General features: G+C 36.4%; 1 protein-coding gene across 6 annotated transcripts in view; it reads right to left on the reverse strand.

Moving 5' to 3' along the window:
- Positions 1-1,340: 1,340 nt before the first annotated feature.
- Creb1 (cAMP responsive element binding protein 1) overlaps positions 1,341-12,900 on the reverse strand; it is a 77,982-nt gene continuing 66,422 nt past the window's right edge. For 4 of the 6 annotated variants that reach the window (XM_045146812.1, XM_045146813.1, XM_004653543.2 and 1 more), the window contains one exon: positions 1,341-7,282. In XM_045146812.1, coding sequence (XP_045002747.1) covers positions 7,138-7,282 — 145 coding nt within the window. In that variant the 3' untranslated portion in view covers positions 1,341-7,137. The remainder of the gene's footprint in view (positions 7,283-12,900) is intronic. The other 2 variants (XR_006636745.1, XR_006636746.1) reach the window with 2 other exon arrangements.

Consider the following 12,900-nt stretch of genomic DNA (forward strand, 5'->3'; position numbering starts at 1 on the left):
GCACAAAAACAGACACATTAAATGAAAGAAACCAGACAGAAGTCACACACATGCTGTAGGATTCCATTTATTGGAACTGTCCAGAATTGATAACAGAAACCAGACTGGTAGTTACCAGATGTAGGAGGGAGCAATGTGGAGTTAACTGCTCAGTGGGTACAGGTTTTACTTTGCAGTGATGAAAGTATGTGGGAAATGAACAGAATGGTAGCCAAACGTTTGTGAATGCTCTATGTACCACCTAGCCACTTTAGAATGGTTAATTTTGCTAAGACTTGCCTCTCAATTAAAGAGCATTCATTTCTGGAAAGGAGCTTTTCTCTCACTAGCTGTCAGTCCTCATCTGGTGAATATGCTTAACATGAAGAAACTGAAATGCCCAGTAAGCAAGGGGGACAGGGATTAAGGCAGTATTTTCCTGGGCTTGTCATAATGAATTTAGTGGACCATTTATGGGAGAGGGAGAAGCCAGTTGGAGGCATATTTGGAGGAACTTGGGACCTGTGCTTTGCAATAGCTTGCTTTTGTCACTCCAGTGCATAGAACTGTATATCTTCAACTTGTCAAGTGACATTAAAGATAGTAAAAAGATACCCATGATCCTGGTTTATACCGGTTATCCTCACGAAATTGCTAATATTCTTTCACCTTTGAAATATATAGTAAATGTGCTCATTCTCTTGCAAAGGTGGAAAGTGAAATTAATCATAAAAGTGGGAGGTATGTCAGGCTTAATAAACACATTTTGAGATTAAATACACAGTACTTAGAAATGCCTATTGCTTTTTATAAGATTATTTTACTCCTAGTTTCTAAGCAAAATTAACTATTATATCCCTACCCTTGTACCCATCTGTTTTTCCTTTGGGAGGGCGACACACAGGGTATGTAGCTTGAATGTGTAATTCTCCTGGCTCAGCCCCCTGAATTCTGGGAGTGTGTCACCACGCTCAGTTTCTTTGCATTTTATATGATCACAGAATTTTAGAATTCCAAGAGGACCCAAGAAGTTCTGTGTTAGTGTTGTCTTAATGCATACATCTATTTCACAACATTGGAAACACTGTCTCCATTAGTTGTTTTAACAGTATTTTCAAATCCTCACAGAGGCTTCCATTTTACTGGAAAGATCTAAAAATGAAGAGTTCAGCAAATGAAGTGTCTGATAGTGTTACGTGAATTACAATTTTCTATTGTTAATGCATTACAAGCTTGTGATATAATCAATGCAAGATTTGCTCATTTAACAAAACTAATAAACCTATGCCCAATAAAATATGATTTAACAGTACTAGCATGAAACAAAATATAGAGATCCAAACCCAAAGAAGAGACTTACAGAGATTTTAAAAGCATGTTTATGTGACTGCACGTAAATGTTTGTGTAAAAAGGGCACTATGACAGTTGATACCACAAAGATTACAGTAAGAAAAAGCACTTTATGACAATATTTCACAAATTCACAAGGATCACTTTTAATATACAAAGCAACTGCTATCATTCTGAACACAAAGCAGCTAATATGTACATAGTGTTAATAAAATGCATTGTAACTCAGTACATTATTTTTTCTTTACACATAAAGCACAAAACGATTTAGGTAAAAAAATGAAACCAGGGATGTTTCTAGAATGGTGAGAGTTTTATTAGAAATGTATTCCCCTCATTATACTTATTTAGTACCCAACTCCAATGGAAATCTCAGAGTTAAAAAGTGATGCCCTGTTTTGTGCTGTTAGTTTTAGGGGAAGTGCTCTTTACCCCAATACGCAAGGAAAACCAGAAAGCCAAACACTCTTCTAGAAACTTCCCTGGTCATTGTTTCTAAAAAGTCTCAAGTGACACATGTGGGTTGGAAATAATTCCTGGAAGAGGGGAGGTCACAAGTGACAAACCAAAGACAATTTTACATGGAAAACTGCTAACTAGCACTCTTCTTTGCCACCCCAAACAAATCTATACTCAGAAAATGTTGACAAATTATTTCCCACTTTTAATATAAATAATTTTACTACATAAATGTTGGAGTGGCACCTGGATAAAAATACATCTATAAAGCACTTACTAATTCAATTTTTAAAACCTAAGAAAACTTCTCAAACATGATAAATCTTTTTATGTGGCCAACTCACATGATCATTATCTGCAGGGACTTTCTTCCTTCCCTACTAACTTTCCAACATCTCATATTTACTCTCACGTTTCTGAGCTGCTCCTTACACAGAAACTGAGAAATGCCATACATCTTCCTATCAGCAAGTGTTAATGATGCCCAGAACATAGGTAAGATGGGAGTTTCCTACTGTCTGACCCTTCTCAGACATTCCCATAGATTGTTCACCTTTTACTTGCTGGTGATAATTTGAAATGTATCATGTTTACTCTGCTGGGACCTGAATGCTGACAGGTCAGTATTTTCTTTCTGTACTAATCAACTCTGCCTGTTTTTATATCAACGTGCTTCCCAAGCTTTTTTTTATTTTTATTTTTTTTTAAAAAATAAATTTCAAGCTAAAACACCTGAAATGTAAGTCTTCCATTCAAATGTTATCTGGTCCCTCTTAAAAGTTTGTCTGCCCCTGAGGACACATACAAAGGCTTAAAACTACATTCACTAATCAGTAAGAACATACCATAGCAGATGAGACAAATGGAACTTCAGCACCCTGTTTGATTTGTTTGAAATTCTTCCATAGTGACTCAACTTTATGATATGTCCAACCTATCAGATTAATGCCTCTCTTGGCCACTGATTCTAGAAAGTGAAGGAAACCAGTTCCTAGTACATATAATGACCGTATAGTTAACTAAAAAAGTCATACTTAATATGAAAAGTAACCAACACATATAAGCCACCCAACAAACATTCTAGTTGTGCTCTGTACGAATGAGTGAACAAATTCAGTTTGTAATTCTTCACCTACAGACTTACTAAGCACATACCACTTTCCTCATCTGAGACCAAATTTAGGTAGCATTTCTTTGATGCCAACAAAGAGCATTTAAAATGAAAATAATTCAGTAAACATGACTATTATATGGTCTCCCATGATTCATAGTTGCTTTTTAAAAAGCTTTTACTACCTAGAAAAGTTAATGGGTTATTTTGGCATAATCTAGTTACTAATTGATGTTGGAGTAAGGATAAAAGTTTCATTATTTTGAGTTATTTCTCCTTCAATATCCATGATGAAAAAGCTTGAGCCCATTTTCTAATTCAACTAGTCAAAATTAATTTTTAGAAATGTTTTTATAATACACTTAAGGCTAGCTTTCATATGTAAAGATCTGTAATCACTGAAAAGCCTCCATTACAAAGCCACATTATGGAAAAAGAGTTGAGAAAGACCAAAAGGTCAGTTGATAACTAATTGATGAGAGAATACCTAAACTGCTAATACCCAAACTGGGCCATTTTTTCAAAAGTGCAAGTTATACTAGACATTTACAAAGAATTAATGCAAATACAATCCAAATAAATACACAACTTTTGTAGGTCATGGGAAATAATATACCAACAGTTTTCATTCAGTGTTATAAAGCCAACAAAATCAAGCCCAGTTTCTATAATATTAGCCTTACTTAATCCTGTAAAATGAAGCAGCCTTTGGTAGACAGAAACCAATTTCATAGCTAACTAAAGTTGATCACAGAATAAGGACTGAGCATGAAATGAATAGATCTAGACTGAAGTCACTTCAAGTAGGTAAAAGCATCCTGGTTTTTACAAACTTGTTCTAAGCCCTAAGCCTTTGTATGATTCCATGTCACCCCAAATGGTCAACACGATAGTAGGGAGTAGTCCTGAGAGGCAGAAACTTCAGCCAGATGACTTCTGATTGGAGAGCCTGCCCGACCTCTTTTGTGCTTTCAAATACTAGCACTACTTGCTGACCTACTATCAAACACATTTCCTGACAAAAATTCCTGCTCAAACGAAACATGAAAATCCTTTCTCCAGTATAATTTTTGAAAGGCCAGTGGTTTCTTTTAAAAGTTGTTTTCAAAATGTAGTACTACTTTATAGCTGCCAAAAACAAAGCAAAAAAAAAAAAAAATCAATACTTTGGGGGTTGGGAGTTTCCAAGTGACTAGTAACACATTTAAAAGCATCAAGCCAAAGAAAATAAAAAACAAAAACAAAAACAAATACTTGGAAGAAAATTAAAAAATAAAATTCAGTCGTGAGTGCTGGAGTAATGCAGTCACTGAAACTACCAAAAAGGATGCAAGAGAACACACAAAAATGTAAAAATTTCTTCTGACCTCAATATACTATAATACTTAGCATTCCTGACTTCAGAGCTCTCAGAGCTTTAGATTATATACTGTACGTATGTATATATGTACACATATTATACAAATGCCTTTTTCCCAACCCCACCCCTAAATATCTAAACAAACAGAGCACCTATGACAATAATATGGTTGCCAGTATGGTACTTGAGTTTGAAAAAAGAATGAACTTAAAATTGTATCTCATATTTTTTAATAATGTGAAGACATTGGATCTAGCCCTTTCTAAATCACTTTTGAGTCAGACACTATCAAAGCTTGAAAACTCATAAGAGTAATATATCAAAAATAAACCCCTCCCCACTTCATTTTATTAGAGTTAATCTGTCCTATAATAAAAGTGCCAAATGGCCCTATATTTGCAAAGTGAGCAATACCAAACTTGCTATTTTCTAGGCAAATCAGTAGCATATGTACAGAATCCTATGATGACATTTTCATTCCCTTTTGGCCAATATGAAGAGAAAAACATTTATTACTAATAATGTGGCCACATATGTCCTTGGCTACAAGATTTTTAAAAAACTTATGTCATTTTCTTAATAAAGATTCTCCAAGTTTCTAGCTTACAAGCAAACACATTTCCCCCCTATTCTCATATTAAAAAAGCCTGCACAAAAGATGCTTGATTTGTATCTGTATAAACTGAAATCTTCAAGTCTCATGGGTCTAAAACATATTAAGCAACACAATATACTTCTCACCTTACTGACTAAACTCACACCAGTGCATTCATCCTCTAGCTATAAAGGACCAGGTCTTGGTCACTTGTAACGCCATCCAGCCAAGGTAAGCATGACTGACTGCCTTGATTGATAAGGGACTATGGGAACCACCAACTTCCAAATTAAGTAGGAAGCTTCAACTTTTTGAAAAAAGGAATAGAAATTACAATATGTTATACACCAGATAATTTGTTCACATAATTATGACACTGAAAATGTTCAATGTGACACTCCATGTGAAATAATTCCAGTTTGTATTCCAGTTTGTAACAGAGAAGCAACTTTGCTTGTTGGTTAAACCATGTTTAGAAAATGACCTTTCTATGTTGGCATACAAACAATTTTCATGCTATCTCTTTCCCCACAAGCTCAGCAGGACAAACTTCAAACTTTATAGTTGTTTGAAAGCCTTCTGGAGAATCTGATGAACTGCCCAAACAGAAAGACTACACCACTCAATTCTTAAGAGTGAAGCTCCTTCATAAACTGTTCATCCTTGAAAAAAGACAATGGCTTGTTACAAACAAAACAGAACATTTACAAATATTAATTTAAAATCTTTTCCTTAAAAATAGGTCCAACAACTAATGCACTTGTTTGAGTATTTTGTTATCATACTAAACTTAATTAGCTTTCTTAATAACCCATGATTAAATATAAACATTATTCTAAGTTTTTTGATTTCTTAAAAAGGAATTTTTCAAATGAGAAGTAATCTATCATTATGTCTCCAATTTTAAAAATCCACGTCTTATTTTTCTTTTGAATACTAACATGTACATCTTACCAAGCTTAGTGAATGAGTAATATTGTTATTGGACACAATGCATAATAAACATAAATGCAGACAATCAAAATATGCATTAAAATAGGTAGCTCCTTTAAACATGAGAAAATAGCCTATGGGAAAGCTAAAGCATAATTACCCAAGTTTAGAAAACAAAAATATTTTACATGACAAGCCAAATATTGCAGCACAGTAGACAGTCAAATGTTGGAAGAAAATTAATTTTCTCATACATATCTAAAAATGTACTTTTAACCACATCCTTGCAACTTCTTTTAAAAAACGCAGATTTTCTGAACAAGTCTAGTAATATGAAGTATTCAAAAAGTAGTACTTTTCTATAACAAATCACATTACTTTGACAGCTTGAACACTTTCTTGTTGGTGGCACAATGCAAGTGCAAAGGGAAACAGTAAATTAGAAATAGCTTGTTAAATAAGTGACAATATAAATATTTTCAAAGGCAAGGACAAAAGCTTTTATTATTTATTAAACTTGCTATCAACCCAAGGGCTTGGATTCCTAGTTAGCATCTGTCTACTGAAATTCAGCACTAACTTAAATAAACTTTTTACTTTTACTTCAATTTAACTTAAAAATATCATGCTTTTTCATTCAGTTGGTTACTTCCTTTTTAAAGTATTCAACAATGTTGAACACACACAAAACTGAATTAAGAAGCAACACCTATCCTGTGGAAGCGCTGTAGGTTTGTAAGAGCCGAGGACAAGGCTTTAGTACCAAAGGAAAGAACACACATAGAAAGTACTCCATATCCATTCTCAGCACCACACCAAGATCCTTTTTTAGGAGGTGTGCCCCTTTTTTGTTGTTTTAAATAATTCATAATGGAAACGTGAAAATGTCAATTTGGCAATCAACACTTCTTCATTGCACCTTACTTACTTTATGCATGTGGCCCACACATTACTTCAGCTCAGAGGGGCTAGGGTAACTCTGTCCCTAAGGCAATCAAGGAGCTCAGCACAAACCTTGAAATCACTTAGAAAAATTTCATTTTCCTCATTTCCCCCAACAATTTACACGTAAACAATTGATTACTTCTTGAGGAAAGTAGGAGATGGAAAGAAGTCTCTTCATGATTCCTGGTGCTGAAAATCTCTTGAGGGGAGAAGTAGAGGCAGGTGTTGGAACATTCACAGTTTAATGCAAAAGCAGAAATGAATGAAATTCTGTAGTTGCTTTCAGGCAGTTTTGCGCATAGAAAAAAAAGAAATGTTTAGAAAATAAAATGTTTATTTTGTCTCTCTGGTTGTGGCCAATCCAGTCCATTTTCACCGCAACAGGTAAAAATTTAAATCCCAAATTAATCTGATTTGTGGCAGTAAAGGTCCTTAAGCGCTTTTAGCTCCTCAATCAATGTCTTGTTTTGGTTTTCAAGCACTGCCACTCTGTTCTCTAGACACTTCACATATTCTTTCTTCTTTCTACGACACTCTCGTGCTGCTTCCCTACAACCAATAAAAGATAGGAAAAAATAATGAAAAATATTTATAATACCGTCAGTGATTTTATTCTGGAGAAATAGTTCAAAGGAATAAATACTTTAGTCCTTATTAGACATACACACACATATATATATATATATTTATAAGTTGACACATCAATGTTTAATTTTAGGGAATGGAGAGATGGCTCAGTGATTAAAGACTCCTGACTGCAAAGCCTGCCAAACTGGGTTTGATTCTCCAGCACCCACATAAAAACCAGAAACATAAAGGGGTACAAGTATCTGGCAGCAAGAGACCCTGGCACACATATGTAAATAAACAAATAGATACTTTATAAGACCATAGAAATTTATTCAAGACCATGAAAACTCCATAAATAAAAGGTAACTGGATAGCCAGGCATGGTGGAGCATGCCTTTAATCCCAGCATTCAGGAGGCAGAGGCAGGAGGATTGCTGTGAGTTCGAGGCCACCCTGAGAATACTGAGTGAATTCCATGTCATCCTGGGCTAGAGTGAGACCCTACCTCGAAAAGCCAACAACAAAACCACTGATATATGAAAATTTCTATCTCTATTAAAATATTTTGTTATAGCTATATAAATTGAAATCCTATCCACAGCAATTAAGAAAATACTGAAGCTGGGCATGGTGGTACACGTCTTTAATCCCAGCACTTGGGAGGCAGAGATAGGTGGATCACCTTGACTTCAAGGCCACCCTAAGAATACATAGTGAATTCCAAGTCAGCCTGGACTAGAGTGAAACCCTAACTTGAACCACCCACCCCCGCAAAAAAAAAGGAAATACTGAAGTGAAAGCTCACATAGTTCTAGAAAAGTTCTAGAGGAGGATAAAGGGAACCAACATTATTAACAAACAGCGGGTCCCGTAAGTTATAAAAGTCAACCAGCCACGCAAGATGTACACACTGGTGCAATAGTGGCACACAGGCTATGGGGGTAATTAACTGCTCTCTGATTGAATATTAGGCCTGCTCAATGGGAGGGAATTCATACCTGGTACTGAGAAGCAAGTCAAAAGCCTATGGCTTGGAAGGTCATAGACCCTAAAGGGAAGCTTCCACTGTTTTCTGATTAAAAGGAGAGGTTATGCTTGTCAAGGAGTTTTTAACAGATGGTAGAAAATACTGGGGAGACCCTAATCCATCAGTTACAAGAAAGCCCACTGCTTAGTACAAGATGAGTCATCTGTATCACAGCTGCTGGAGCCCTGGATTAAAACTAAGTGCTGTTCTTATTCCTAGCCTGAGAATGCCCTGCAGGGAGATGGCAGTGGACACTGACGAAGCTCAAAACTCACAGAAGCTAAGTATCACAGGATGCTTGACAGTTCAATACTAAGAAGTTTTAACATGCCCTCCCTGGTTCAGGGGACATTGAAGAGGGGGCAGTGACTACCAATTATCCCACTGACAAGGGTCCTCAGTGGAATGGGAGCAGGGGAGAGGGAATGTGGGAGTAAAACCCAATAGGACTATGACCACCATATAATATGTTCAGACAATAAAGTTCTTAATTAAAATAAAAAGGAAAATACTGAAGCTAAATTTCAGTGTGAAAATATCCTTCACATAGAGAAGTTTTAAAAACTCATGATTTGTTGATTATGACACACCAAGCAACCAGACACACAGGACAACATCAAGCTGTGCACATCTTAGGCAACCTATAGAATGAAAAAATATTTACAAATAATTTATTCAATGAAGGGTGTCTTATCCAGAATGCATATAAGCAGGGCTAGAGAGATGGTTTAGTGGCTAAGGTGCTTGCCTGCAAAATCTAGTAACCTGAGTTTGAGTACCCACGTAAAGGCAGATGAACAAAGCGGCACATGCATCCGGATTTTGTAGTGGCTGGAGGCCCTGGCTAGGCCATTCTCTGTCTCTATTCTATCTCACTCTGCATGTAAATAAATAATGTTTCTAGGGCTGGAGAGATGGCTTAGCGGTTAAGCGCTTGCCTGTGAAGCCTAAGGACCCCGGTTCAAGGCTCGGTTCCCCAGGTCCCACGTTAGCCAGATGCACAAGGGGGCACACGCGTCTGGAGTTCGTTTGCAGAGGCTGGAAGCCCTGGCGCGCCCATTCTCTCTCTTTCCCTCTATGTGTCTTTTTCTCTGTGCCTGTCGCTCTCTAATAAAATAAATAAATAAAAATTAAAAAAAAAATAAATAATGTTTCTAAAAAGAACTGTAAGCAGACGACAAACTAACCAAACTAAAGCATGGGCATAGGACTTAAACAGGTATTTATTTCTCCAATAAAATACAGAGATGGCCAATAAGCACAGTGAGATGCTCAGTAGCACTCATCACTAGGGAAAATCTAAACCACAATGTAATACTCACAACCACTAGGATGACATAGTAAAAAATGACAATCACTGCCACCAGTGAATACTGACTGAAAGGACATGAGGAAAAGTGGAACATTCTGACAGATGTATGTGCATTTACTAAAGCTCAATTTCTACAAAGGTGGCTCAAAAACAGGGTGCCTCAAAAAATTATGAACAGCAAGCATATGGTTCATCAATCCCACTTATTATTATATATCCAAAAAAAGCTCACAAGGTCTCAAAGAGTCATTTCTGCACCTGAGTTTATAATAATACCCACAAGAGCCAAGATGTGTAAGCAACCTACATGTCCGCTGACGAATGGAGGAAGAAATGTGGTGCATACACAGGCAATGAAAGATCCTTTATCCTTCAAAGATAAGGAAATCCATTCTCCAGGTGGAGGAGGTCTGCCTTCCCAATTCACTGCTCAAACCTATGATCAAGATTTAAGCTACTTTCAGGGTAGGTGAAGTAATCACAGGTGAATTCAATTTCTGCCACAAAGCAGCCAAAAAGCTCATTTAACCAGCAGGAAGAACAAATAGGGTTAATCTCTTTGTGACCAAAGGGCATGCTGTGCTTTAGTTACTAAACACATGTGTCCTCTGGTAGTAAAACAATGAGCTAAGTCATCCCCAGCCCACTATCCTTAATGAAAAGAGCTGAAGGAATTTCCTGGGGAGGGGGTCTGAAGGCAATCTTAACATTTGCTTTAACAGAACCATTATGCTATATAAATAAGCTAGTACCTCAAGAGATTAAAACTATAGTTTTACTTGTCAAAGATGACTGAAATAAATTCTTAGAAACAGGACTCAGACTAGGTGGCAGCCAGGGGTTAGTGGTGTGAAAATGTGTGTGTGTGTTTTGTTTGTTTGTTTGTCTTGTTTTTTCATGGTAGGGTCTCCTGTCCCAGGCTGACCTGTAACTCACTATGTAGCCTCAGGGTAACCTTGAACTCATGGTGATCCTCCTACCTCTTCCTCCCAAATGCTGGGATTAAAGAGTGTGCCATCATGCCCAAATTGAGAAGTTTTTAAAATTAGTATAATGGTTTTTTTTGTTTTGTTTTGTTTCTTGAGACAAGGGCTCAATCTGTAGCCCAAGCTGGCCTGGAATTCACTATGCACTGGTCTCAAATTCAAAACACTCCTCTTGTTTTCCCTCCTGAAGAGCTGGGATTATAGGTTTCCAGTGTCATGCCTATCTGAGAGTTTCAGTTTTGCAAGATGAAAATGTTCTGTTTTGCAATGTTGTAAATGTACTTAATATTAATGAACTACAGACTTAAAAAATGGTTGTGAGGGCTGGAGAGATGGCTTAGCGGTTAAGCGCTTGCTTGTGAAGCCTAAGGACCCCGGTTCAAGGCTCGATTCCCCAGGACCCATGTAAGCCAGATACACAAGGGGGCACATGCATTTGGAGTTCGTTTGAAGTGGCTGGAGGCCTTGGAGCGCCCATTCTCTCCCTCCCTCCCTCCCTCTCTCCCTTTTTCTCTCTCTCTCTCTGCCTCTTTCTCTGTCACTTTCAAATAAATAAATAAAAATAATAATAAAAAAATTTTTTAAAAATCAAAAAAGAAATGGTTGTGAGATTAAATTGTTATACTATATGTTTCTTTTATAATGAGTGAGGAAAAAGGCTAATATAAAAAATCTAATAGGTTAAGAATAATCCAATTTTATTCTTTAGCAAGCTGTCAAGTATGCACTACTAAACCCTTTTTTAACTTTAGGTAGTCAAAGACCACATCTTAGTTTTTATATTCTCAGTCAGTAAGTAGTACAAACAGTCGTACAAACTACTTAGTGCTCAATGATCAGAAGAAAGCAACAAGATTCTGAGTTTCTAAAACATGAAAACAAAGCAATTTACAAGCAATCATAACATGGGCAGGTATAATATAGTACTTAATAGAAACTAATCAAAAGATAAAAACTAACAATATATTGAAAGGCAAGACTTTTCCCATTTGTTGCTTCCTCACCATGAAAGACTGACTTAGGGGGAAAGGGTGGAAAATTGTATTTCAAGCAAATGGAACTAGTAAACAAGCAGGCAATGTTGTTCTAGTATCTGAGAAACTTCAAACCAACATGAGTCAAAAGAGATGAAGAAGGTCATAATACTAATTAAAGGAACAATCCATCAAGAGCACACTATAGTTCTAAACAGATACACATTGAACACAGGTGCACCCAATTTCACAAAATAAACCTTTAGTAGACGTAAAGTCACAACCCCAGCACAATACCCCACTCTTACCAACTGACAAGTCATCTCAGCAAAAGTAAACATCTGTATTGAATGACATCACACACCAAATGAACTTAACAAACATCTACCATTCTATCCAAACACTACAGAATACATGCAAAAATAACTATAAAACACACACAAGCTCATGGAGATTAAACAAACTACTGAATAATAAATGAGTCATTGAAGAAACCAAGAAGGAAATAAAAATTCTCAGAAATTGAACGAAACCGATAATACAACATACTGAAAACTATGGGATTCAATCAAGGTATAAAGAGTGACATTCAGAGTTCTAAGTACCAACATTAAGAAATCGGTGCAGGGGAGGAGGGATGGTGGAAAAACAGCTTAGCAGTTAAAGCACTTGCCTGTAAAGCCAACAGATCCATGTTCAATTCTCCAGGACCCACAGAAGTCATACGCACAAGGTGGCACATGCATCTGGAGTCTTATTTGCAGTGGCTAGAGACCCTGGTGTGCCCATTCTCTCTCTGCCTCTTTCTTTCTCTCAAATTAATAAAAGAAAATAAACTATTTTTTTAATAAAAAGAAAAAAAATCAGAGCTGGAGAGATGGCTCAATGATTAAAGGCACTTGCTTGAAAAGCCTGATGGCCTGAGTTTGATTCCCCCGTATCCACATAAAGCCAGATGCACAAAGTAGTACATGCTTGTGGAGTTCATTTGCAATGGCTAGAGGTCCTGGTGTGCCTATGCTCTTTCTCTATCTTTCCTTGCAAATAAATAAAAATATTTTTTAAAAATCAGAGGGTTTTAGAAAAATATGAACAAGCAAATCTCAAATTAGTAGACAGAAATAATTAAAATCAAAGCAGAAATCAATAAAACAAATAAAATCAATGAAGAATCAACAAGACACAGAGATGACAAGATTAAACTTTTAGCCAAACTAACCAAAAGTCCCAAATTAATAAAACTATAGATAAAAAAGGAAGCTATTATGACACTGATGAAATTCAGAAAAACCCCAAGT

Source organism: Jaculus jaculus, chromosome 4, assembly GCF_020740685.1.
Source record: "Jaculus jaculus isolate mJacJac1 chromosome 4, mJacJac1.mat.Y.cur, whole genome shotgun sequence".
In the NCBI taxonomy this organism is placed as follows: domain Eukaryota; kingdom Metazoa; phylum Chordata; class Mammalia; order Rodentia; family Dipodidae; genus Jaculus; species Jaculus jaculus.